The 27,041-nt window shown below is 40.9% G+C and overlaps 2 protein-coding genes and 1 non-coding gene across 8 annotated transcripts in view; 1 reads left to right on the top strand and 2 right to left on the bottom strand.

Moving 5' to 3' along the window:
• The first annotated feature begins 86 nt into the window (after positions 1-86).
• On the top strand, positions 87-16,117 carry pdss1 (prenyl (decaprenyl) diphosphate synthase, subunit 1). The gene is made up of 11 exons (XM_088321944.1): positions 87-309; positions 2,792-2,859; positions 3,625-3,727; positions 3,808-3,938; positions 4,005-4,146; positions 8,894-9,005; positions 9,072-9,181; positions 9,300-9,380; positions 11,718-11,831; positions 11,908-11,988; positions 13,452-16,117. The coding sequence occupies exons 1-11, from the start codon at positions 151-153 to the stop codon at positions 13,590-13,592; spliced, it is 1,242 nt and encodes a 413-aa protein (XP_088178070.1). The 5' UTR covers positions 87-150; the 3' UTR covers positions 13,593-16,117.
• Positions 4,750-4,933, bottom strand: LOC148348192 (U2 spliceosomal RNA). The gene has a single exon (XR_015847787.1). It is a non-coding gene; the product is annotated as a U2 spliceosomal RNA (small nuclear RNA).
• abi1a (abl interactor 1a) overlaps positions 14,963-27,041 on the bottom strand; it is a 23,384-nt gene continuing 11,305 nt past the window's right edge. Inside the window, exons 3-12 of one of the 6 annotated variants that reach the window (XM_088321936.1) lie at positions 25,000-25,176; positions 24,256-24,270; positions 22,723-22,826; positions 22,481-22,630; positions 21,461-21,561; positions 20,840-20,935; positions 19,851-20,084; positions 18,653-18,739; positions 17,471-17,656; positions 14,963-16,349 (exon numbers count right to left, since the gene is read on the bottom strand). In XM_088321936.1, the coding sequence (XP_088178062.1) occupies positions 16,174-16,349; positions 17,471-17,656; positions 18,653-18,739; positions 19,851-20,084; positions 20,840-20,935; positions 21,461-21,561; positions 22,481-22,630; positions 22,723-22,826; positions 24,256-24,270; positions 25,000-25,176 (1,326 nt within the window). In that variant the 3' untranslated portion in view covers positions 14,963-16,173. The remainder of the gene's footprint in view (positions 16,350-17,470; positions 17,657-18,652; positions 18,740-19,850; positions 20,085-20,839; positions 20,936-21,460; positions 21,562-22,480; positions 22,631-22,722; positions 22,827-24,255; positions 24,271-24,999; positions 25,177-27,041) is intronic. The other 5 variants (XM_088321938.1, XM_088321937.1, XM_088321939.1 and 2 more) reach the window with 5 other exon arrangements.

The raw sequence follows: 27,041 nt of genomic DNA, 5'->3' as shown, positions 1-27,041 counted from the left end.
GGTAGTGTGCAGGGTAAGTACGTCTAAATGTTTTTGTATATTTAAGACCGATTTAGCCTAGCTGTTACATCACTATTTTACGCAAGGCAACTTCCGCTTCCGTGTCACGAGCGACCTCCCCAATTCGCCGCCGCACGAACCACGGCAAACATGGCGGCCGCGTTGTGGCGGCGATGCCACAAACGGACGCTAAATTGTATCGCCTCAAGTTTACGAGAAGCCCAGTGGCCCCGCTCCAAGCGGAGGCCCGCGCTCATGGCTGCAGCGTCCGCTGCCTGGACGTCTTGGAGTACCTGGCGTGCTGACGAGGTGAGCTGCCCGCGGTGGGCGTCGGTCGCTGTCACACCGGGAAGGGGAACGAGGAAGGTCATTTGCTTACATATGCAAGCAGCATCTTTACAAAAATAGTTAATGTTTTAATAAATGTATATGTGTAATAATATCTTATAATCTTTAATATACGTCTCCAGAAGCTTATCTTGACATGGTCATTCATCGATATTTAACCTTAAAATAAAAGTCGAATGCCTAAAATAATACCAGTAATAACTAATTTGATTCGGCGTTTAAGTTTGCACCTTTGTAAAGCTGTTATCGGAAACTATTTCAAACTCTTGGATGTTTGACCTTCTTACCAGGAATGGGAAATATATGCTCTTGGATGCCCGCAAGTTGCAGTTTAACGTTGTAAATCTTACAATATCGTGCAGCAAATGTATTTGACAATATTTTTAAATACAGGGCTTGTACAGGTGCTTTAAATCCTTGACTTTTAATATTTTTTCATGGTATGAAAAGGGCTCGATTTTGGGTGAAGTGCTTGTAAATGCTTCAAATTGTTGCCATATTTCTCGGCAGCCTGTCTTGTTAGATCACACATTAAATTAAGAAAAACGGAAAACACGTTTTAAAAATGACACCAACACGCCGTAGTTCACACACAAATTAAACTTTAAAATAATTGAATTTTCTTTCTCTAGAGTTTGATGTCATCAAGTGCTGTTGATACAACACAGACCAGAGGTGGCAGCAAAAACTAAGATAACATGGGGCTCAGAAACTCGATTTCCCATTCTATGCCCGTGTCGTTAGGGAAGGGAATGTCTCCATGAGCCGTTTCTTGGAATTGGGAGCCGGTGTTATGCCGAGAAATGCATTCCCCTCGCTACTATAACCACTTTTACACTCGTTTTATCTCACTTTTATATCACTTTTCGGGAATGGAATGGCGAACATATAACAAAAAACACTTCGTCTTGCATTTGTTGGGAATGTAATACAACTCAAACCATTCTGTCTTTGTATTTGTTGTGAATGTAATCGAACGGTAATGCACACCGTATATGAATCACTATTGAGAACTGTTATGCACTCTATCGTAAAGCTTATTATACTGAAATAAGCTTTATGGTAGAGTGCATAACAATTTCAATACGAGCGATTTGAATAGAAAAAGGCAAAATAAACATATTACCTGCTCAAAAAATGAGTCTGAATTCCCATCTTTACAACAGACCATTTGAGTCAGTTTTAAATTAGTAAACTCACTTTATATTGTTAACTGTTTATATTTATTTTATTAAATAGTTTACTGTTTCTTTTTGTTGAACTTCAATAAATATTACAAGATTCTATAACAAAACTACCTGTCTGTTCTTCTCTATTCAACTGAATCGAATAATGGTCTAAAATTTTCAAATTCTTTGACATTCAATTTCTTTTTAAAGAACGGAAATGGTTACTTTTCCAGGTAACCAGTTGCTTTTACGATAGAGTAACTCAGTTACTAACTCGGTTCCTTTTTCGGAAGAAATAGTGAGTGACTATTACTAATTACTTTTTTAAAGTAACATTCCCAGCACTAATTCCGTCTAGCATTTCTTTTTTTGCGCAGAAATTTAAAAAGTCGTTTGTTGTGACACCCATTTCAGTTTTAATACGGATTGTCTTAGTCCCTGGTTGCAGACGAAAACATCATCCTAAAATTCTAATTTGATTGGAGTACACTAGCAAATGTTATCCTCTATCAAAACCATTTATTTGGTAACAAAAATAAACTTGTTTACACATATCATTTGATTTTATAATCTACATAGTCTGTCTTGTGTGTAAATTGGTGCTGCATTGTGTTTGTAAGGTTTATAATTGCTTAATAAGGGAAATTGCAATCAATAAGAACCCACTTGGCCGACAGTTATGTTATATTGTCATTACATTAAGTTTTGTTTTCTATTAAAGGGGCATTTTGGACAACTTTTTAATATTGCTGATACCTAACCAGTAATAAAACGTTTTAAAAGACTTGGGAAGTGCAAAAGTTTCCGTCCAAAAGACGTCATTATTTGGTTGAAAAGTAAAGGTTCAAAAGAAGTTATTTTGGGTCCAACATTGCAGATGTTATAAAATTATTATTACACGATGTTGATGGGAGATTTAGGGAAACGTTTTGATATTTGAGACATAAAACTGTTTTGAAACAGTTATTTAAATACATTAAAATGTGCCAAAGTTTTGTCAAAGAGAGGGCTTTATATGTTAGAAAAGATGACTTCCGTGGCACTAAATCTGGAGCTTCTAAAACTATTTTTGAAACAAATTTGTTCTATGTTTAATGGGATAAACACAACCTAATTTTAGGCGTCTATTTTTTGACTCAATCATGTTTATAACAGATCAGAATTCACCTAAAATAAAAATTCAAGACAAATCCAGTGCTGAATAGGTTTATATTATTGTCATGTCATTGTCATTTCCGCAGAAATGCTTAATGATCTTTTTGTTCTGTGATTAGATGCCACCATCGCTACATTTTAACCAGAGCTTTCTGCAGAGGTCAACGCCCACATCATTAAATTTCAGGTGACACTCTTGATTCCAATCAGATTTCATTTATATGTACAGTGTTTCATATATAATTTTTGGAGATCTTTGTGTGTGGACAATCTTTGGGGGGTCTCTCGGAGGAAAATTTTGTTTAAACAAAAAACATCGATCTGGTGCATTTTTAGAGCAAAATCTAGAAGCTAGTTGCGTGCTCCATGTGTGCCCTTTCATTCTAAGCATTGTAAGTGACAAATTAACAGTAATTTTAAAATCTGAAACGCACAACGAAATTAAAATTTGTCCCTGGTACAGAGACTAAAAATGGTGTGATAATGAGATAAAATCGACTGCCTTTTCATTGATATGACTGGTGGTCTAGTGGTTAGAATTTGTTGCTCTCACTGCTGTGACCTGGGTTTGATTCCCATTGCATTCAACAGCAAAGTCTGAGCTGAGAAAAAGTGAGACTGGATTATATACTGATTCCTATTTACAAATTAGGGGTGCGCAGCGCAACTGCGCGTCATACATGGGTGGACGTTACACACCAGAATCAAAACCTCCTTTATTATCAGGGCTTGGCACTTAAAACCGGGATATTGCAATTTACAATTGTTTAACGACTGCGGTTTAGTGTGTTGATAGCTTTGGAGAACAAGCTATCTCTCAGTCTGTTGACAGATAGTCTGTTAATTTTTTTCATAATACAAGTTTGAGACTGCTGTGACTAACCCTCGTGGCCTGTCTGAATTTTCCTTTGGTATGGGAGATATTTAATCATGCGTGTGCTTTTCTATTCAGACCAGTGTGCTCCTGTCGGAAGATTCATAGTGACGCCAAACCCATAGACCCTTTCACGCTTGCTCAGAAAGATTTGACGAGTTTATACGATGACATTAAAAAGGTAAAGGACGTGTAAAGAATTTAGGCCAATTTATTAAGCACCTCTGTTCAATCTGAAGTATCTTTGTTACTTTTTTCCAGGAGCTGTTTGTTTCCAAAGTGGAGCTCAAGTCTTTATGTGATTACTACTTTGACGGGAAGGGCAAAGCCATTCGGCCCATGATTGTAGTCTTGATGGCACGGGCCCTCAACATCCACAGCAACCGAGCAGGGTAAAAATATGGAAAAAAATATGGAAAAAAGCATGAGTAGCAAACATTTTCTCATGGGTCATCCAGAGACTTACTTCCTGGCCAGCGCGCCGTGGCCATGATCTCGGAGATGATCCACACGGCCAGCCTGGTGCACGATGACGTCATTGACGGCTCAGATAAAAGGCGAGGGAAGAGGACCATTAATAACTTGTGGGGCGAAAGGAAGGTCAGTACAAAGAAGAAACTGGTATCATTTACTGGAGGGTTCAGGGACCTATGGCTCACAAGCTAGCTATGACTCTTTTCATGAGTACAGATGGCTCTGAGATGAAATTATACTCATGCAAATCTTATCTATAGCGATCCAATTCTGATAAGCACCGTCTAGTTGTGCATAGCTGACGAAGTGTTCTTAGTATAAACAATTCGGTCAAGTATATAAAGAGAGTACTCCGCACTATGGTTTACAGTCAAGGTGTCACACTAACAATCCTTGTTTTGGATGTGCGACGCTAGGGAATCCTTAATATGGAAGCTCAATAAAAAAATTAAGTTCACTGTTGAGACACTTTACGATGAAAACCCACAGAACAAACGGTAAACATATATTACTTTATGGCTCTTTGGGTCAAAAACTTTATGGCTCTTTGGGTGAAAAAGGTTGCCAGCCCCGGAATTTTGTAAGGTTTATTTTTCATATTCTTTATCAATTATCCATTATCCGTTATCGGTCAAATCATAATACGCTACAAAGTCAAGGGGCCGAGACACTTGCTCTCAGCCAAGAGGCTGAGTCAAGGCCCTGGCCACAGAGCCAAGCAGCGATCAGTGCGAATGCACCGTTCCCGGAGGTACTGCAATACCGGGCCAATGCGTGGAGTGGACAGAGCGAGCTCTTATTCCATCTCCCGATTGCAAAAATCAAACTTATAGCATTGCTGTATTTTGGGGATTCTTTCATCCGTGTGAGCCATTTATACTCTTAAAAAGAGCCATATAGGTAGGTCAGGAATATATGGCTCGCGAGCCATATATTCCTGACCTATGCACTGGACCAGGGGTGGCGAACAAGTTTGACACAAAGAGCCAAAATTTTTATCTGTGAGAGTCAACGAGTCAAAAGAGCCATGACAGACAGACACACACAAATAAAAACCTATTATTTCCCATAACACACTCCTCTCCTTACAATCCAACAAGTATTGTTCTTGTGTTGATTTCAAGGAAAGTGTCCACCCTCAATACACAAAAAAAAAATAAACATGAAACAAGGCAAAGAGCCACAGTGTATAGAAAATATGAGGCAAAGAGCAGCATTCCTATTGGCCAAGAGCCGCATGCGACTCTAGAGCCTCGTGTTCGCCACCCCTGCACTAGACCATTAGGGATACAGATGACAAACGAAAAGGGATTAGGTCTTATCTCATCATCACACAATTTTTAGTCCCAGTGCAAAATTCAGGGTTCGCACACCTTTTCCATGGTCAAATATAAGCACTTTTTAAAGACTTTCAAGCAAACTTTCCAATTTCGCCGATGCCCGTAAAAAAAGAAATCTGATGTGAATCAATCGATTGCCTTGTTGTCTGAGGTCACCGAGTACTGGCAGTAGCAAAAAAAAAAAAAAAAAAAAACAGAAAATGTGACAAATATTAAACCGGCTGGTATAATTCACTCTTATGGAAATGGAAAATTAAACTGAATTTCTGTGCTCTATTTCATTAGTGTTTGTTGCCATCTCTGTTTAGTCTTGTATCAAATATTTTGTCTCACTGACAGCACCTGACAACGTCAAACCGTAGAGTGAGAGATTGATTCATGCTGGACTTCTTGTAAATTTAATGACAAAACAAAGCCACCAGAGTGCAGTGTCAGTGCCATTTTTAAGCCGACCTGTTTTATTTTTCTTCATCTGATGGGTGGTGTATTGGGACGAGGCCGAATGCCTTTTCATTTTAAGTTTGTGTCCTCTGCTGCTTTTAGTGTTTGATTCACATTGCATTCAATGTTATGCAATAGTCTATAACCATTCATATCCCTAGCAAGCCTGGTGGTTAGGGATCTGTGACTTCCTATTGATGTTTGGTTCAAGCACTGTTGCTAGCATTAATATGCAGTTGGGGTCAGCGATATTGACTGATCAATGATAGCACAAATAAGGTGACTCAATTCCTATTTTGTCTGCATATAACACATACTAGATTATAAGGCGCCCATTTCAATTTCTGGCCAATTTTTATTTGGGTGCACCTAATACAGGGTTTGTACGGGGGCTTGAAGTCATCAAAAATGCTTGAATTTTAATGTTGTGTTTTTCGAGGATTGAAAAGTGCTTGTAGATGCATGGAATTGTTATGTTTCAAACAAGTCTGCTTAAAAAGGACATCAACCCTGCTCTCTAGTGGATTAGCCGTTGCATTTATTCCCTTGTGATTAACGGCAGCTAGCATTAGTTTGTATGGAATTGTCATATGAAGTGTAATCGCCTCTTACAGGCCCAAGAGGACATGTCCATGTTACACTTAAACGGGGCACTATGAAATGTGTTTTATTGCAAGGATTATGAATCTGTTATGGACATACAGTGGCTTGCGGAACTTTTTGGCCCCCTTGAACTTTGTGACCTTTTGCCACATTTCAGACTTAAAAAATAAACATAAAACTAATTTCTTGTGAAGAATCAACGATAAGTGGGACACACTTTATTGGATATTTTAAACTTTTTTAACAATGTATGTCTCAGTTTTGCACATCGAGAAACTGATATTTTTGCCCATTCCTCCTTGCAAAAGAGCTCGAGCTCAGTGAGGTTAAATATGTAAGTATATAAGTGTTTGTGAACAGCAATTTTCAGTTCTTTCCACAGATTCTCAATTGGATTGAGGTCTGGACTTTGACTCGGCCATTTTAACACCGTCATATGTTTTTTGGGGAACCATTCCATTGTAGCTTTTGCTGCAGGTTTTGGATCATTGTCATGTTGGAAGACAAATCTCCTTCCCAGTCTCAGGTCTTTTGCGTACTCCATCAGGTTTTCTTCCAGGATGGTCCTGTATTTGGCTCCATCCATCTTCCCATTGATTTTGACCAACTTCCCTGTCCCTGCTCAAGAAAAGCAGGCCCAAACCATTATGCTGCCACCACCATGTTTGACTGTGGGGTTGGCCTGTTGGGGGTGATGCGCTGTGCTGCTTTTACGCCAAACGTAACGTCTTGCATTGTTGCCAAAAAGTTCGATTTTGGTCTCATCTGACCAAAGCACCTTCTTCCACATGTTTGGTGTGTCTCCCAGGTGGCTTGTGGCAAACTTTAAACAACACTTTCAATGGATATCTTTAAGAAATAGCTTCCTTCTTGTCACTCTTCCATTAAGGCCAGATTTGTGCAGTATAGGACTGATTGTTGTTGTTCTATGGACAGATTCTCCCACCTCAGCTGTAGAGCTCTGCAGTTCATCCAGAGTGATTATGGGCCTCTTGGCTGCATCGCTGATCAATTTTCTCCTTGTATGAGCTGAAAGTTCAGGAGGACGGCCCGATCTTGGCCGATTTTTAGTGGTCTGATACTCCTTCCATTTCAATATTATTGGTTGCACAGTGTTCCTCTGGATGTTTAAAGCTTGGGAAATCTTTTTAGATAGATAGATAGATAGATACTTTATTCATCTCCAAAGGGAAATTCACATTTCTAGCACCATCCCTGAGCTGAGAACAACACAATAATAAAGCAAAAACAATACAATATACAATACCCAGTGTGACGTGCAAATGCCCACTGTAGCGTGTTATATAAAATATCTAAATAGTGCTACACAGAATACATATTGCAATAAAATTCGGTAATATGCAATGTAAGTGGTGTGGTTTAATGTGGGCTTTTACTCTGCCGGGTAGAGTTAAAGAGCCTCATGGCATGAGGAAGAAAAGATCTCTTCAGTCTGTCCGTAGTACAAGACAGTGACAGCAGTCTGTCGCTGAAACTGCTCTTCTGTCTGGAGATAATGCTGTGTAGTGGATGCGATGGATTTTCCATGACAAATCCAGCTTTAAACTTCTCCACAACAGTATCTCGGACCTGCCTGGTGTGCACCTCGCTCTTCATGATGCTCTCTGCGCTTTAAACAGACCTCTGAAACTATCACAGTGCAGGTGCATTCATACAGAGACTTGATTACACACAGGTGGATTCCATTTATCATCGTTAGTCATTTAGATCAACATTGAATTATTCAGAGATCCTCACTGAAGGTCTGGACAGAGTTTGCTGGACTGAAAGTAAAGGGGCTGAATAATTTTGGGCACCCACTTTTTGGTTTTTTATTTGTTAAAAAAGTTTGAAAAGTCAAGTCATGTTTATTTGTATAGCCCTAAATCACAAAGAGTCTCAAAGGGCTGCACATACCACAGATTATTGCGAACCACAGACTATTATTACACCATCACCTGATCTAAAACCTACATGAGGGAAAATAATACACAGATTCACAGATATTGTCAACATAAAATATAGGTTATTCATATGCTATAGAATCGAAGTGCGTTTTAAGCTTAGATTTAAACATTGTGTTGCACTTCATGATTGTGTCCCACTCATTGTTGATGTTTCACAAGAAATTACAGTTTTATATCTTGACGTTTGAAGTCTGAAATGGGGCAAAAGGTCCAAAGTTCAAGGGGGCCAAATAGTTTCGCAAGCCACTGTATATTATGGGTCATGCAAAAAATGAAGGTAGAGTTTCCTAGTGTTAATTTCTAATGGGAAGAAATTTACTCAAGATTTTTAACTCACGCAAGATTAAAAGTAACATATGTAAATGGAAGATGTATTTGTGGCACTGCAAAATACATGATTCACACCGGATTTATTCTTTTAATGTTACTGGTGAAAGTCCTTAAAAAGTGCTTGAATTTGGCCACAAAAAGGGTGTACAAACCCTGCTTCTTGTCCGTAAAGTCTGTTTCGTGTTCTGGAAGGCCATCTTGGCAGGTGACTTCATCCTGTCTGCCGCCTCCATGGCTCTGGCTCGCATTGGTAACATCACTGTGGTCAAAGTGTTGGCGCAGGTCATTGAAGACCTCGTCCGAGGTAAATATAGGACACCATTCTGCATTTTTCTGAATCCACGAAAACGATTGTTTCATTGGAATTCAGGCGAATTCATGCAGCTAGGCTCCAAAGAGAACGAGAGTGAGCGCTTCAAGCACTACTTGGACAAGACCTTCAAGAAGACTGCCAGCCTAATCGCCAACAGTTGCAAAGCAGTATGTACGTTCCGTCTGCACGACATCCCGCAGCACCCGCAGACGGACCGGCGTGCACATTTCTGTCAACACCTGAGCCATTCTTTTCATTTGTTCTTTTTATCTTTTCTTGTCTCAGGTGTCTATTTTGGTCAATTCAGATCCTGACGTCCATGAAATCGCATACCAGTATGGAAGGAACGTCGGCATCGCATTTCAGGTCACTCAAATTTACAGATTTTTTTTTTTCATACTCAAAAGTCAAATTGTTTGGACTATTATTGCTATGCACATTAAACTGGAAACTTAAGTCATAGACTACTGAAATTGTTATGTGTTCTGCTGAAAATATATAATGGTCTAAAAGTACCATAAAAATCATCCTTCACTGCCTTTGATGGTTTATAAGCATTTAACTGTCAGAAAAATGTTTTTGGCAAATCATTTAGCTAATTTTAGAGCCCCAGTGTAAAATATTTGACCACTAGATGAAACTGTATTGTCAAATGCAAACAAACTAGTGCCAAGCGTAGTGGAAAGATGCCATACAAACATGGAGGCGACTTCTAGGTATGGATTCCACTATGTAAAAGAAATACAGTTTTCTCAACCTATAATTTATAAAAAAACAAAACAAAACAGTAGTATAATGCTAAATTTACGTATTTTTGCCTAGTATTCTAATCATTATTTGTTTTTTTTTTTTACCGAAAAGTTTTTGTACCACTGGGAGACACCAAATATTCAAATTAATTTCATACTAAAGGTTACTTAAATGAGTAAAATGTTATTTTACTAAATTATTAAATGTCTGGTAAGATTAGAACAAATGTAAAAAATAACTAAGTTATTTAACTGAACCGACTATACCTATTTTTTATACATTAAGAAAATATATAAAAAGTACCTTTTATGGACAGAATTTCTAGGCGCAGCCTTGGTGGGGATGGAGTCCGGTTTGGGGGCCTCAGCATTGCATCACTGCTTTTTGCAGATGATGGCTTCCTCAGGCCGTGATCTTCAGATCTCGCTGGAGCGATTCGCAGCCGAGTATGAAGCGGCCGGCATGAGGATCAGCACCCCTAAGTCCGAGACCATGGTACTCAGTCGGAAAAGGGTGGTATGCTCCCTCCGGGTTGGGGATGAGATCTTGCCCCAAGTGGAGGAGTTCAAGTATCTTGGGGTCTTGTTCACGAGTGAGGGTAGGATGGAACGGGAGATCGATAGACGGGTCGGTGCAGCGTCTGCAGTCATTCGGACCCTGTACCGGTCCGTCGTGGTTGAAGAGGGAGCTGAGCCGATAGGCAAAGCTCTCGGTCTACCGGTCGATCTACGTTCCTACCCTCACCTATGGTCATGAACTTTAGGTTATGACCGAAAGAACACGATCCCGGATACAAGTGGCCGAAATGAGTTTCCTCCGCACAGTGTCTGGGTTTTCCCTTAGAGATGAGGTGAGAAGCTCAGTCATCCGGGAGGGACTCTGTGTAGAGCCACTGCTCCTCTGCATTGAGAGGAGCCAGTTGAGGTGGTTCGGACATCTGATAAGGATGCCCCTGGACACCTCCCTCGGGAGGTGTTCCGGGCATGTCCTGCCGGCAGGAGCCCCCAAGGGCGACCCAGGACACGCTGGAGAGACTGTCTCTCGGCTGGCTTGGGAACGCCTCGGGACCCCGTCGGATGAGCTGGAGGAGGTGGCTGGGGATAGGGACGTCTGGGCTTCCCTTTTAAGGCTGCTGCCCCCGCGACCCGACCCCGGATAAGCGAAAGATAATGGATGGATGGATGGATGGAAAAGAAAGTACCTAAAATAAGCGAAATTTAGATTCTCTTTTAAACCTCTATTCAAAATTATCTGCATACACCCAGCAGAACATTTATAAAATAAATCTAATACATAAATAGGTTATTTTCCTTGCATTACTATTTTTTTTCTATTTCAATGTTTTTATTTACTATAACCAACTTTCCTCAAATACATTTGTTTTCATTTATTTTAAATCGTGGGCTTTTACAGAATGAGCACCTGCTAACAGCAAATGAGTAAAAACATTAAATGACAACAGCGCCCAAACCCAGAATTGATAATATAATTATCTAAAAGGTGGTGTGCGCAGCTTCCAAATATTCTGTCCATCCTGGCATAAAACATAAACCGCCCCCACTACCGCTGGCTCCTTTATATAAAGGCTCTTTGAACTCAGTTGTGCATTGTTAACACATGTTTAATTTTCAACTTTTGAGGAATACCTACGATTCATATGCTTCTAAATGGTGCGTAAGTCAAAAAAATTGTGTATTTTCTTTGCACTTGCAACATCCATTGCAGCCTGGTCATCTTGGAAGGGGGATTACATCATGTCCAGGCCCGTCAAGGTTTTTTTTTTTTTAATTTCCTCATGCTGAGGTTTGAGTATTTTCCTTGCCTTCATGAAGATTTCAGATCAGGTGATGTTGTAACTGTGGTCTCTGCAGCTTTTTGTGATTAAGGGTGATAGAAATACACATGGCAGACAAAATCATACTGTACATTTACAAGTTTTGCCTGTGATTGTAGCTGGTGGATGACGTACTGGACTTCACTGCCGGCGCCAGCCAGCTGGGCAAACCTTCGGCCGCAGACCTCAAGTTGGGATTGGCCACCGGACCCGTTTTGTTCGCTTGTCAGCAGGTCTGTAACCCGACACAGGACCCATTGACACTTCAAAAAATGCTAGTAAATCAAAAATCATTGTTGCATTCCTCAGTTCCCGGAGCTGCACGCCATGATCATGAGACGCTTCAGCTCCCAAGGGGACGTAGATCGAGCCTGGCAATACGTAGTTCAGGTATTGCAAAAACACGGTGCTTGATTTTTGTGTAGCGCTGCACAATTTTGGGAAAAAATCTCATCGCAATTTTGATAACTTTTTTATTTGCAGGGATCAGAATTTTCCGCGGATCCGCGGATTTCCGCTGTTTTTGAACCCCAAAAGGCGACTTTTTCACTTTTTCTCTTGCGTAGCAAACAAATTCAAAATCCGACTGTCTCACTCTTTCCTTTATTGCTCTGGCGCACCCTGGCGGCCGTTAGAAAAATTGGCCGCATTGTCGCACAAGCTGCAGGGACTGAACTGCATTTGAACTTATCTTGCAGTATTTACAAAAAAATCAGTTATGTGGGCAAATTATTTTAATCTTCTAAAAATGTTACTTAAATGATAAATATAAGCATGGTTTTGGACAAGTAAATTGCCTAAAACCCAGGTTTGGGGGTGGGGGGGGTGGGGGGGGCTCCGCCCTGGTTTATTCCTGGACGCTAGCTATTTCAGCTGAAAATGAAAATCTCCATTCTGATCCCTGTATTTGAAAAGACTAGATCATTTTCTGTGCTAGTTATGTTTTTTGGGAAGTATTTAATCATAGTGGCATGCTTTAACCTTTTAATAAACGCCCTCTTCTGGTAAGATTTATTAGTTGCTGTCTGCTGACCATTACTTTGTCTTTGATTCCTCAATCGCTGAGTACCTAGTTGGTACAAGAGTGAAACTTACCTTGAGATTACAGGTACTCACTGAGTGTATATAATTGTAACAAAATAACAACTATATAGCTTACAAATAACAATAGAATACAGAAGTGCAGTTGAATAAAGAGTCTTTATTGACATTATACAAAAGTACTATGAATTTGGAGGGTTTCTTCTTTTACAGTAAAAAAAACAAGTTAGAGAGTGGTTAGTTAGTTTCACGCTAGCATTGGGTAACTGCGGTTTTAGCCAGGTCAAGAGATGATTTAAATACAAGAGCCACGAATGTATTGGTTTTCCACGAGTTGTAGCTCCAGGTCATCCGTTCCATGGGTAATGGATCTGGGGTTGGGGACAGGTTTGGCAAAGTTGGCTTGTGAGGAAATGTTAGCCTAGCAGTAGCAGTGACCGGATTTGCAGCTTCGCTATCGCTTCCCTTCCCTTCCAAAGCGGCTTTAGTCAATACCCGGATGCGATAACAATCCATGGAGCACTCGTGTATGTGATCACCATTTTCTCGCACTCTGCGATGAATTTCTTTTCAAGGTTACAAGCCGCTTTGTTTTGATGGCAAGTTGGCTGTTAGGCTGGTGTATGTTGACAGTTAATCACAGTCCCACAGACACTGTCACGCCCACCCAACACACACTTGCCTCTTTGTCCAGCCAAGTTAAATTTGATCTGTAAAAAATTCTGCGTCGTATCGCAATATCAATTAGATTCTGGTTAATTGTGCGGCTTAATTTTGGTGTCATTAATTGTAATCCAATTTTGTGTACGCAGAGTGACGGCGTGCAGCAGACCAACTTCCTTGCGCGCCGATACTGCCAGGAAGCTGTCCGCCACGTGAGCAGGCTGCGGCCGTCGGCTGAGAGGGACGCCCTTATTGTACTCACTCGCATGGTGCTTGACAGGGACAAGTGATTTACCCCACCGGGGGTAGGGCCCTACCATTTAATGCTCCGCGTGGAATTCATAGAGCACTGAGCAATGTATGTCATTATGTACTGTAAATGCAACAGTGTTGCGATTCCCTCTGTCCATGCTTGAAATCTTATGCTAACTTCACACTGCAGGGAAATTGGATTGTTTTGCATTGGCGTGACCATTTTCCGATCTGTTAGTCTGTCAGAATGCAACAATTTTTTTCACACCAGAGCCAAGCCACATTCATATGTGGTTCCAGATTTGATACATATGATATTTTCTATTGCAACTTTTGTGTGAACGGCGCTTCCATTTGACCTGTATGTCGTCAGGAGGGAGTGTAGATATGGTGGACATAAACATGGAAAGTATTCAATGGAGGGAAAGTGAGGTTTTGGATTTAATTTGGTGGGACAACTCTGTTCAGCCTCCGGTAGCACAATTACTTTTAAATTGCCTGATATGCTACAGTGCTAGCTTCCATGAGTACTTCTACAAAATTAGAGCGCATTGCGTGTGCTGTCACGTGTCTTATGCGCATGCGACTCACTTGTGGTGCTCACACTGGAGATGCACAGAAATTAAGATATTGCATACAATTCGCATTTAGTTAGAAATGGGAACTCTCACAAAAACATTGGAATCACTAGGGAATCTGAATTAAGCATTAAGCTCTGCAGTGTCAACCTAGCTTTAGGCTGCAGAAAAATCAGATTTATTTGCACAGACGCAACCTGTCTCCGATCCGTCAAAGTCTGTCTGAACGGCACGAATCATTTTTTTCCACACCAAGCTGAGGCCACTTTTATTTGTGGTCCTTAATCTGATACATGTCTGATCTTTTGCAATGCGACTGCTGTGTGAATGGTCATGACGCATTATCATTGATAGGCAAAACAGTGTGTAAAGCAACAATCATGGTGGAACAAAACAGAGCATTTGGTGGAGTGAAAGCAAGGTTTTGAATTTAACCAACATTTGTGGAAATAACTGTTCAGATCATACTTAAACGATATTGAACTGGCCAGGTTTTGAAAATATTTCAAGAGAAAATTGGTAGATATGCTTTGCTGTTAACATCCATGAGTAATTCTGCAAATAATGGATGCATTGCATATGACGTCACGGTTCCCCTTCTACACTTTTGAAATCACATATTGGCTAATGTGAAATCTCTCAAAACCATTGCATTTCGTCAAAATTCCGAATTAAGCTCTGCAGTGTGAACCTAGCCTTAATGAAGATGTTCCATTGTAACAAACACGGCCTTAACATCTGCAAACACTGCTCAATATATATTTTTTTTAAATATATATTTTAATGCAAAACATAACCTGCTGTTTGTCTATAAAACATCACATTTGACGGCTGTTGTACATAGAACAGTTTATTATAAAAGGCTGTACATTTTTTTTTCAAATCAACATATTTTACATACAAAGGAGGGGTAGAGTTGACTTGGGTTGCCAAATTCTCTGATTGGATGCACAAAGAAAAAAAATAGGAAGGGAAGAAAAAACTCAGACCTGTACTTAATACTCGGCAAGCAATTGAGTTAAAATGAGTGGGTCTAAACCTGGCTGCTTGTCAAGAAGTTAGAAATAGTTGGCATTGGTTTTTTTTTTAAAGTCCAGTAATAAATTGACACGGAATGTTTGAGTTGAATCAATGTTTTTCTCTTATTGGTCAAAACAGGAATCATGTTAAAGGAGAGAGGGGATTGCATGCAGATGAGTTCTGCAACCAAAGACATTCTGTCATGATGGATTCAAGGCTGATGTGTGAATGGTGCTACAAACATTTCGGTTGATTGACAATATGGGTTGATCTGGTCATTCTTCATATTGTAGTCACATTCATGTTGAAAAAAAAAAAATGAAGCTGCCATTGCATTATTTGGCAAACTCCTATCTTACTATTAAATGTATGACACTTAGCACCCCAACAAACCTTATTTGTGAATTCCATTCAACATGCCACCTTATACAAAACTGAAGGGGAGCCCAGAAATAATTTTGCGTAAGCGTTTGATTTTCGAGATGGTCAAGTCTGCATTAAGTTCAGTGATTCAACAGTAATACATACAATAAAAAAGGGAACAAAAATTGACAGCGTACTAGCAATAACAATTATAATATCTGAAGTTAGTTGTGAAGGCTGACATGCTTCTTAAGGGCTCTCCTGGACATAAAATGTTTCCAGCAGATGGAATTCTGCAAACACATAGGAACCCTAAAAAAAATCTAGTGGCTACACCCATCCTTCCGTGATTGATCCATTCACCCAGAAAAACTCAAAGTGAACTCCTGATTTGTAGCAGTTCATTGTTTATGCAACTCATTTAACTCGCTGACATTGTGGAAGAGGCAGCCTGGGGCATACAATTCAACAGTGGTTTTTCCCACATCAAAGGGGGAATTGGGATATTATTGTTTGTTGCTCTATTTGGAAAGTAGCAGTTATTTGGAATACAAAAAAATGTTGCCTTGTTACCAGCAATAAATTGTGGATGGATTCCTGCACGGTTTTGCTGTTGCTCTCTCGAATAGTTTTTCACCTTACTTGTGAATTGTTCGAGTTAATCAGCATAGTGTATGATGCTCTCCACATAATTTCCAGGGAATAGTCCCGTGACACCGCTGCTGACGCCTTCGTACCACCCGTCGTCATTCTTTTTCACAACGTAGATGATGGCGCCCTCCATGAAGGACAGCTCGTCATCCTTGTCTTTGCTGTAGTCATAGATGGCCACCACTGGTAGGGAAAGCACATACAGAATTTAAGATGAAGAGTTCTTAAATCAGAAAATTTTCCCTTTTTATTCCTTAACAGAATTTTTTTTTTTTTCAATTATGCACAGAACAAGTAGCGCTCCTCCCCAAAATTATGCAAATATGTTATGGAATATTCCACACGCAGGGGGACTCCAAAAATGCACTCTCAATAGTTGTCCCATCTGGCTTGTTTCCTCTGGAGCTGTAATGTCATTGAAGGAACAACACTTTTAAAATGGTGAATCGCATTGACACAACATTTAAGGCCTCTCCAAAATAGATAACAGCAATTGCATCCCGCTCATTTCTGCTTGGAGAAATTTGAACTTTCCAACTTGTCGCTGGGGGCCTTGAGACAGATTTGTCAAAGTTTGCTGCTTCGAGCTTCAAAAGCTGCTGGGGTAAGTTTACCTCCCGCCGCTATAGCGTACGTTCTTGTTTCCCTTCACCTTCTTTTAGGTAGGTGATAATGGTTTTTCATTAGTGTTTTTTTGCTGTGTGTGTTGCAGTGATTATAATTTTGTAGGGCTAGCTCCAAGGCAGCGTCGGGGCTGCCGAGGGCTTTCCTATTTCGTTTGCTCCCTGTCGTTTGGCCGACTAGCGTGGCGTCAGTGCGGGTTTTGCCATGTCCCTTGGTTAATTCTTGACCAGCTTCCCGTATGTCTCAATTGCTGCTTTTCGTTGTTTTTTTTTCCGGTAAGCAAAGGCGCTCGCCGCATGCTTTTTGGTTGGCCAGACTCACATTTTTTTGCCGCGGCCGCCTTTTGTTGATTGGTCCCACTTGCAACAATGCTTATGCATTCTAAACAAAGACTACCAAAACTTTGCTTAAAACACTCAAAACCTCTTCCACTAATTAACACGCAAACCAATATGGTGACTGGGCTGCTCAGGTGCTGGTACTTCTCTCATGACAACACAGCTCAGGATGACAAAGGCATGCTGTTTTCATGATATATTAGCTCTGAAAATAATCAAAATATACTGATGAAATACATATAGATTTTATGCCCCCCCAAAAAAACATGTACTATTTCTTCATACTTTGCATGTCTAAGAATTTGGGAATACCTTTAATTCTCCTAATTTTGGGTCACCAACCTTTCTCGATGTAATTCTTGGGTGCCCAGTGCGGATCTCCGTCTGCATAAGGGTCATTGTAGTGCACCACCGAGGCGTCCTCCTCCTCATAGTCCACCGGGGGAGGCGGAGGCGGTGGGGGCGATTCGTCAAACATGGCCATATCGTCTGGGGGTGGCGGCGGGGGAGGAGTCGGTGTGTCCGAAACTGCAGGGCCAAAGGCACACTATCAATGACTGGTGCAATTTGAGGTTAGGATGTCGGGAGGGAGAGAATGCGCATGCATTGTTGTATTGATACATGCATGTTTGAAGAGGAAAAAAGGCGAAGGCAGGGTTCGTAGACCGTATTCATGGCCAAATTCAGGCACAAAAGCACTTTCAGGCCAAATTTCCAATTCCTCCAGTACCATTAAAAGAGAAAATAAGTTTTGAACTGTTATTTGCAGATTATATATATAATTATATATAGGCGATTTACACACGTTTTTCAAGTCCTCAAATAAGTCTGCTAACGTCACATGGCATAAACTATAACCAGCTGCCATTAATTACAAAGGAAGAAATGCAATGGTAAAGCTAAGCCACCAGAGCTAGCGTGTCGGGGTCATTTTTAAATGGACTTTAATGCGTGCTATATTGAGAGACTGCCAAGAAACATGGCAATAATTTCAAACTTTTACAGCAAATCATCCAAAATACATTTCCAGCAGTTTTCAAACCTTGAAAACATTAGAATTCAAAGATTTCAAGCACCTATACGAACCCTGCAAAGGAAGGCATGCATGCTTCCTATTGGATGGGAGTAAAACACTACTGAGTGAACATTCAAACTACAGTAATCATATGTAACTACCATGCAAGGAAAACGGTTAAATGCTAACTACCCAGATCCAAATGGTACCTAGAATTTTGGACCATGCACAATTTGTACTTTTCGTTGATACCATCAGGTGTTGCCACGTCGTACTTGTTCTAACTCTTATAACTGATAAGACAGAACAGTGTTTCTGTCAATTAATGACCATCTTGACCCTGGAATTAACCGTTTTGGTTGAGGTAAATTCGTCAGAAAGTTGTTAACAGTGCTAGAGGGCAACTTAATGACAGAAAGAGCGATACATGCTGGAAGGAGGGAACAAAAACTATGATGATTCGAGGGGAGCAGGGGGTTGGTTAAAGAAATTACGGGCGCAAGACTTACTGCTCTCCTGCATCCTGGCCACAAAGCCAGTCAAGGGGATCTGTGGCGTCAGCTGGGGCATTGGGGGAGGAGGGGGTGCCACACAAGCTGAAGGACAGCACGTGTGCAGCGAAAAGTAAGAAGGAATGAAAAAGAGCATCAGTCACCCAAAGTGGAAGTGGAAGGTAAGCCCTTGAGCAAACGCAAGGCGGGGGGGCTATCTAATAAGGGAGGGGAAGTCTGTATATTTCAGGAGTTATCTACAGAATGTCATTTAATTATTAGCATGTAACTGAAACCTATTCTAAATCAGAAGTCATCATTTAAAAACAACTACCCCATAAGGCAGTGAACCCTAAACCATGGCCCGCGGGCAGAATACAGTCTGCCTGCACATTTGGTCCAGCCCCCGGTACAATAACGGAAAATATTTGATCTTTTCATATACCCTAAACAGCATTTTTTTACCCTAAAAAGAACTGTCTGGGTGCAGGTTTTTGGTTGAAACGGGACACGATCCCTGGATTAAAATCATGGTCTCAGGGATGCGAGCGACAAACTACAACCAGACTACGAGTGATATAAATGACACAGGAAAAGGCGTTGGGTTATAACTAATCACACAATCTTTGTTTAAGGTTTTATGTAAATTTCACATGTAACATGTGAAAGGCACAATGAAGTTAAAATTTGTCTCCGATACCGTGACTAAAAATAGTGTTAATGAGAGATCATCTACTGCCTTTTTGCAATTGATCTGTCCAATGCTCTTACAAATAAGCTGAACCTGTAAACACTGTACAGCACAACAGAAAGTTAATCTTCCTAGGACTTTTTTCTCTTAAGAACCCAGAGAGTGTTATTTGGTCAATATTTAAGTTTAATTTTTTTAATTTCTGACTTCTGTTCATTGAAAAATTCAGAAACGGTTATTTGTTTTCTATTCATTTAATTAAGTGTTATTATTCAATTTATGACTTTTGTTTTGTGAAGAAACCAGATGGGTTTTTTGAATTGTGGCTTTTTAGAAAACAATATTATATAACAATATTTGGACACTCCAGCAATCGTCACACTTTTTCTCTTGCAAACTGACCCCTCATCAATGAATGGACAAGTTATGTGGCCCTCACAGAAAAAAGATTGGGGTCCCCTGCCAAAAGGCCTAAATCAGAAAACTCCTGCACTTCACTACCTTACTATGGGGGGCAAGGCTTACTTGAGTTGTGGTTGTAAGCAGGCGTGCCTCCGTTAACATGAGGCTGCTGCTGCATTTGCAGTTGTTGCTGCTGCAAGGAGAATTGTGAGGTGACAGACGGGGCCCGGCGGTAGGTGCCGGTGGCCGACACCATGGAGACGGATGAGTTGGCGGCGTTGTGCCGCGAGATCTGCCGCGAGATGGTGCCAAACTGCGACATGGGGGCCGGGCCCAGGCCAGGCCCAGGGGCAACCGCTAGGAGGGACATAGCGGATTGGCCCGGGAAGCAAGCAAAGAGGTGAAGGATAGGAACAGACAGAGAAAGACACCCAAAACCGTGAAAAATCTTGATTCTCATCAGATGGGAACAAAGGGAAGCAGAGAATTTATATACCGTATTTTCTGAACTATGAGGTGCACCCAAACATCCTTAAAAATGTGAACGTGCAGCTTATTATCTGGTGCACCTTACAGGCAGAAAAAAAAATGGAAATGCATGACCATATTTGTGCAATTATTTATCAGTCAATACATTTTATCACTGACCAGATTTGCGTAATAACGGTAAGAGGTGGTATACTCAACTGTTCAGTTGATGCACAAAAATAGCACTTTTTTATTTTTTGTACAACCTTAGCCCTTGCAGTAATTTTAATTCCATGCACCTTATAGTCTGCTGGTGCCTTATATATGGAAAAGAAATATCACAAAGGACTATTTTTTATGGGGGTGAGCCTTCTAGCTGGTACATCTCATCGTGCAAAAAATACGGTATATGACAGTTGAGATATTTTCCTATTTAGTTACAAAACAGTAATAAAAATGCATGTCATAAAATAACATCACTGTATAAAAAAATTTGTGTTCCCCTTTAAAAGAAAATTATAAATGAATAGAGTCCACCAGCACCACCACCAAAACGTCGATTGGAGGGTCCACCTCATTCCGGCTGACTGACCAATAGCGTGGCATGACCCATGCATGACGAGCAGGACACTCGCAGGTCTCACCTATAGGAGGAGCAGGCAGTGGCGGCGATGGACCAAGTCCGGTGGGAAGAGGAGGTGGGGGAGGAGGCACCCCCGGGGGGGAGCTCATGTACGAGACTGCAGAGAGTTTTTTTTAATTGTGAGGAAACAGGGAGACTTGGAGCCCGAGTTATTCTATTTGGTTTTGTTTAGTTTAGCTGCTTCTCAAAGTTGAGAAAAAACACATTTTACTTAAGCAGTGCAGATTTTTAACTCAGCCCTTTTTGTGTCTTTGTGACTGACTGTTTCCATGGAAACGCTTCCTGCACTGGCAAACCAGACAAGCTGCTGCATTAACCTGAAGTCTTCTTAGGCAAAGTATCTCACAGCCAAGTTGACACGATAAAATGTGCCGCCTGTCCATCAATGTGCAGTGCACGCTGCATTAATGCAGCTTGGCCTATTTTGACTGTGCTGCTCGTGGAGCACAATAGGATGCTGTATAATCCCTGTGGGGTATATAGGTTGTATGCTGCAATTCATAATCAATGTAAAAGACACAACAAGAATATCATGACATGGCATTACGTGAAAATTATTGTGAAGATACGGATGTATAATTCAAACCTTTGGATAATGTAAAGCAAAGAAAAATAAACTCACTTGGTCCAGAGTTGGGAATGGAGGGTGAAGGCACTGCGATGGGAATGCCAATCCCGCTGCTGCCGCTGTTCTCCCGACTGCTGCTCCCTCCGCTGCTGCCACTACAGTAAAACACAGACACATTAGTACGCAAGGAATCACTCACTAGTTCTACCTGTCCTAACATTAACACAATATCCTCCATAAAGTGTTAAAACATTTCATTGTTTGAAAGGTACTAATTGTCAAGAAATCGCCTTCTGTTCTGTTTTTGTTAAAAAAAAATAAAAATAAAATAAAAAAAGGCAGAAAGTGCTCATGACATGGACCGGAATTTGTTGACAGCACATTAATTCAATCAATCGAAGCAGAGGACACCAAAGTGTCATGTGCGTCAGCATGATTTTGACACAGGAAAAAGAGAGTCTGCCTTGATCTTCTTTTTCTTTCATCTAAATTTTGACTGAAACACCCCCCCCCCCCTTGTCACCTGCTAGGTCAGCCCGGCATGAAAAATACCGAAGCCCAAAAATCCCTCAAACACCTAGCATCCAAATGAATCACCACCCACCCCCTTTTCCCAACCGCTCCAGTTACTTGATCCCACTTTTCCCACCCTCCCCCCTTTTTTTCTTCCCCTGATCCATGTCAGTGGAGCCCCAAGGCGCTAGTGGCACAAACAGCGGGGGTTTGCCCTACGCAGTCTCCACAATAAAAAAATTATACCCTTTTTTCCAAAGCCAATTTTATCTCTCCCTTTTTCCTTAACCCATTTATGAGTCTCACAGAGACTCCTCACTGGCTGGAAGAATAAATGCTAAATGGTCTGCATTTATATAGTACTTTATAAGAAAAACAAAACAAAAATTAACCAGCATCTGAGTCTACTGCCATTCTTCGATAATGATCCCTTCACTTCAAATGATACAAGACTTTTGTTCTATAAAGTGACCATCTCAACCTTAGCTTGTCATCTCCATTTCGAGCCAATTTACTCCTTTTTCAAAAGTCTTGTAGACATAAGAAAGAAAATTAACATACCTGTGAGTGCGTTGCCTCTGGTTGAGTGAGGCTGTGCGCCCAGGGCTGTGGGTGCCGTGCTGGTTGCCCAAGCGGGCAGGACTGGTCATGTAGTCGTTAGGCACCGTTGGAGGCTTCACTGGCTCCAAAGTTTTGTAAGATGCATTGCGGCTACAGAAAGCCCCCAAAAAGGACAACAAATGTCAGTCGGGAAACCTTTTACAAAGTCTGGTATTTACATTTGAATGGTGAAAAAGTCTCACCCAAGCGTCCCTCGCCCTGCCATAGGCGGGCTCGGTGGCTTCTGCGTTGGAGGGTTGGTCCGTGATAGTGTTCCTGCTCGGATTGACTGATTGTTTCCGTGTTGCTGTGGTCAGGAGGATGACAGAAAAAAAGGGCGGTTAAAAGCAATGTGGAGGTCAGGGGAAATTACTTGGCAGCAAGCATCATGTGACAGCTACAGTTGTTTATGGCTTTTTTCTTGTTTGTCGACAGCAGGGGTCGGCAACCTATGACATGCGTGCCACTGCTGGCACGCGTGGGGTTAACAAGTGGCACGCGAGTGCACGTAATACAAATAATAATGATTTTTTTTTTTTAAAGCGCATTTTTAATTGAAAATTAGACGTTTTCAGTTGCGCGCCGTGTTTACGGTAGCGCCCCTTCTCCTCTACTTCGTGTGTGAGTGCGTGCCTGCGCCGCGCCTAGCAAAAGATGAAACATCCGTGTTTTAACCCAGGCACAGAAACACCGGCGCGATAAATGAACAAATCATGACGGCTCCTCCAGAGAAAAAAATCTCGTTCTTTTCAGCCAGCGTGTACAAATGACTGGGGCTCTGTGCAAAAAAAAAAATAAAAATATGACTGTGCTGTTTGTTATGCCTCAAGAGCGGTGTACTTTGCACCTCAAGTGTTAAACGTCATTACGAGATGAATCATGAACATTAATTCAAGAATGTGTCTGACAGGGCGGTGACATTAAAACACGCTATGTCCAGGTACGGCCAACAAACGCAGAACCTAAAAACCTTTGTCACTGCTAAAATCACAACCACTGAAGGAAGTTATCACATTGCTCACTGCATAGCAAAGCACGGAAAAATATTTATATCTGCGACCAAATCAGCTGTTATTTCTGTTGCACTTGTTTACAAGTAGCCTTCTGTCTTGCTGCTGTTGTTTCAAGTTTTGATATTTTCTGCAATAGGATTTCATTTATGAATTGTATGGTAGCTGTCCATAGCACTTGTTTTTGATTTTAGTTTATTGTTGATTAAGAATGGTTTATTCTTGTGGTAAAAAGTTGAATTCATGTATGGCTACAGGCCTTTCCACATGTTGCTCACATTCATTTTTTAGTTTATTGATGAACAAGAATAGTGGAAGATAAATTGGTCATTTATACGATTTAAATGTATATCCGGACTGGTGTAAAATTACAGCTCTATTGGATATAAAAAAAAAATGTTGTGTGAGTCATTGATCTTGGGATGGCAAACTGATTCACAATGAAATTTGAAAGTGGCACTCCACACCGAAAAGGTTGCTGACCCCTGGTCTACAGCATCTGTGCAATTGAGAAACATTTCTTATTTAACTACTGAAGACGACAACACACAATTTTTAAAGGGAGGAGGGGCCTAAAAGGGCAAAGGGTTTGAAAAATTATCACAAGGTTGACTAATGGGGAAACAAAGATTGCATGTTGAGGACTGTCGTATGTAGGTTTCCATGGAAAAGGGAGACTATTAAAAATACATGACAGCAAAATGGGTCACATGACATTGAACTTACCTTGGCTTTCATCCACTTAGTGTGGGCAAGTGGCGTGGTGGAAGGGGTAGAAAAGAGGAGACAGAAAGAGGGCATGTCAAAACGGCCACAATCCATTAAGTAAAAACATAGGACGGCGGGAAAGGAATGAGTAAATATTGAGCTGAGAGCGACCTACGGCACCACACCTGAATGAGATTGTATCAAGAAGTATTCACCTTTGTGTAAATGTCACAAAAACATAACGGAAAGAAAACATGGAGCAGTGGCTGCAATCCAGCCTAGTGCACCATCAATAAATACACATTATTGTTAGCCTTTTTCATCACAAGCTTAGGCAGGGATAAATTTGTGCCCTAAGTGTGATGCTTCAGTTTTTGAGAAAATTATGTTCAGGTTAGCTGTGCTGGACTATATCCGTTTTATAATCTAGGTCACGGTCTTAATGCCAAGGCCATTGCCCCTCTCTAATCATCCCTCCCTTTCTCTGTGTGGAAACACTTCAGTTAAAGATGGGTAGCTTGAGAATGGTAAGAACTATGTTACAAGGGGCTTTAACTACAAAGTTAACCTTTGCTTCATCACCCTTCATTATTTCAAAAACTGCTATATCATGAACTTTCCTCCAAAACATAAAGGAGTTAATATCGAATAAAATGAAGCACAGCAAAGAAACTCAAAATGATTAGAAGAAATAAAATTTGGACTGCATATCACAGCGATTACGGGCCAGCTATAGAGATAATAAAATTGATGTGCCTTCACCTTGACTCCGTGTCCAACATCGTCTAGCACAGCGTAGTCAATGGGCTTCCGGATGTAGCGAACCGGACGCTCAATGTTAGCAGGCGCGATTATCTTATGGGTCCTCGCAGTGTTCTTGTTGGTTGTTAGGATGCCAATCTCCCGTCGGGCCACCTTTTCTTTGTGGATGTCCACAGTCTGTGGATGATGAAATTATTTAGTTGTGAGAGTATGACAAGTGGCACTCAGATTATAAAAATAAATAAATGTGCATCTCCCAGTTGCGATATTTGTCACTAAGATTAATGACAGTGTTGAGTTGAAGGGGAGCGCAGTCATTGGAAAACAGGTCACGCTGCTTATGGACCGTTGTGTACATACAAGAACCAGCAAACGACCCGCAGCATGCCCAATCAAAAGGCCAGGAGTGGAATGTCGAAACCTTGTGAAGACTCAGCTTGACAGTGTATGACCAGACAAACACACACACTCAGCCACCCCCAATGCATACACACAGTGCTTTGAAAATTAAGGTTGCGAAGGCTGGGAGCAAAATGCCTCGAAACTCTGAGATTGGTTCCAAACATTTTAGAAAGACTTGACTTAACTTATTTGTGCCACCAATTGATGGCAGATTCTAAATTATTAGTTCCTCTGTACAACAAACACATGTTATTCTATCCAAGAACACAGCGTATAATCCACACATACTTATGTGACAAAATAAGGCAGTTATTTTTTTTCAATCTGATAAAACCTAAGTCAGGAATTGGTCAGTCATGTCCAGCAGGAAAACAATTGCAGAATGAGAAAATCTTACAGTTAGCTTATCATAGCAGTGAGAACAGGTGGGGTAGATATTGAAAGTTTATTGACTAACTTAGTCCCCAACAGTTACTTTGTTTTACTTTTAAAAAAGCCTGTTCATGGTTGGCTTTTTCTTCAACACTAAGATTGACTCACTTGTTCCCTACTCGCATTCATGTTCTGTGACACACACACACACACACACACACACACACACACACACACACACACACACACACACACACACACACACACACACACACACACACACACACACACACACACACACACACACACACACACACACCTTGTTGATCATATTTTTTTCTAGGTGACAAAAGCTAAGAGGGGATTTCTCTGAATGTGCAGCCTAGACAACACAAGACAAAAGTTATTGCATGCCAGTCATGGTTGTGTTCAGTGACTCACAAATGAATCATCTGGAAATGGCAACTGGTACCATTTCTAATAGACTCAAAGACCTTTGACAACAGGTTTCAACTGACCACAGTACTTTGATTTTGTGAATGCCTGTGCTATCATTCTTTAATATTGTGGTGTCGCTCTGTAGTTGTTAGTGTGAGTTGTTGGCTTCCGCTGCGCTCACAGAGCTTTCCCTGTTGGGAGCCTCTTAACAGCCACTTCACACACAGCACAAGGTAGAAAATCATTTATTTTTTCAGCCTGGTTTTTTTTTCCCCTGATCAACCCCCTACCTTTCCCTCTTGCTCCACTGCAACTTGTGCAAAAAGAGAGGAGCGTTTGAATATACATTATCAGCATAAGAATGTTGATAGTCTTTTCTTATCTAAAATCTTCAACCCCAACCAGACAAGGAATATCGCCCTATTGACAAAAATGTCTTGTGACCTTGTGCGTTGGCTTGAAAGCTATTCAGTAAAATGGACATGAGCAAAATGTGTAAATGTACCGCTTTCTTCTAGGCTTTTTCGCTTATCAAATTCTGCCTTTGACTGCGCTTTTGCCCCCAAGTCCCACAAGTCCACTTTTGCTTCAATTAGGATGAAAAACTGACCTTCAGTGTATAATAGAAGAATTTGTGGCACTCTGAGCACAGCTCAGTTCAAAGGAAAAACAATATTTTACGCGTGGGAAAAGCACAGCCAATATAATTTGTATCAGCCATGAAAATACTTGACAAGATACGGCTCATGATCAATTTTTTTACTGGCCCGCGGCCTCTGTCATAAAATTAATGATATGTGGCCTGCCAGTAATTTTGACTGAAGTCAAAA

This window comes from Urocampus carinirostris, chromosome 18 (genome assembly GCF_059441175.1).
Source record: "Urocampus carinirostris isolate Australia breed hairy pipefish chromosome 18, RoL_Ucar_1.0, whole genome shotgun sequence".
In the NCBI taxonomy this organism is placed as follows: domain Eukaryota; kingdom Metazoa; phylum Chordata; class Actinopteri; order Syngnathiformes; family Syngnathidae; genus Urocampus; species Urocampus carinirostris.
This window is presented reverse-complemented; position numbering and strand designations above follow the sequence as displayed.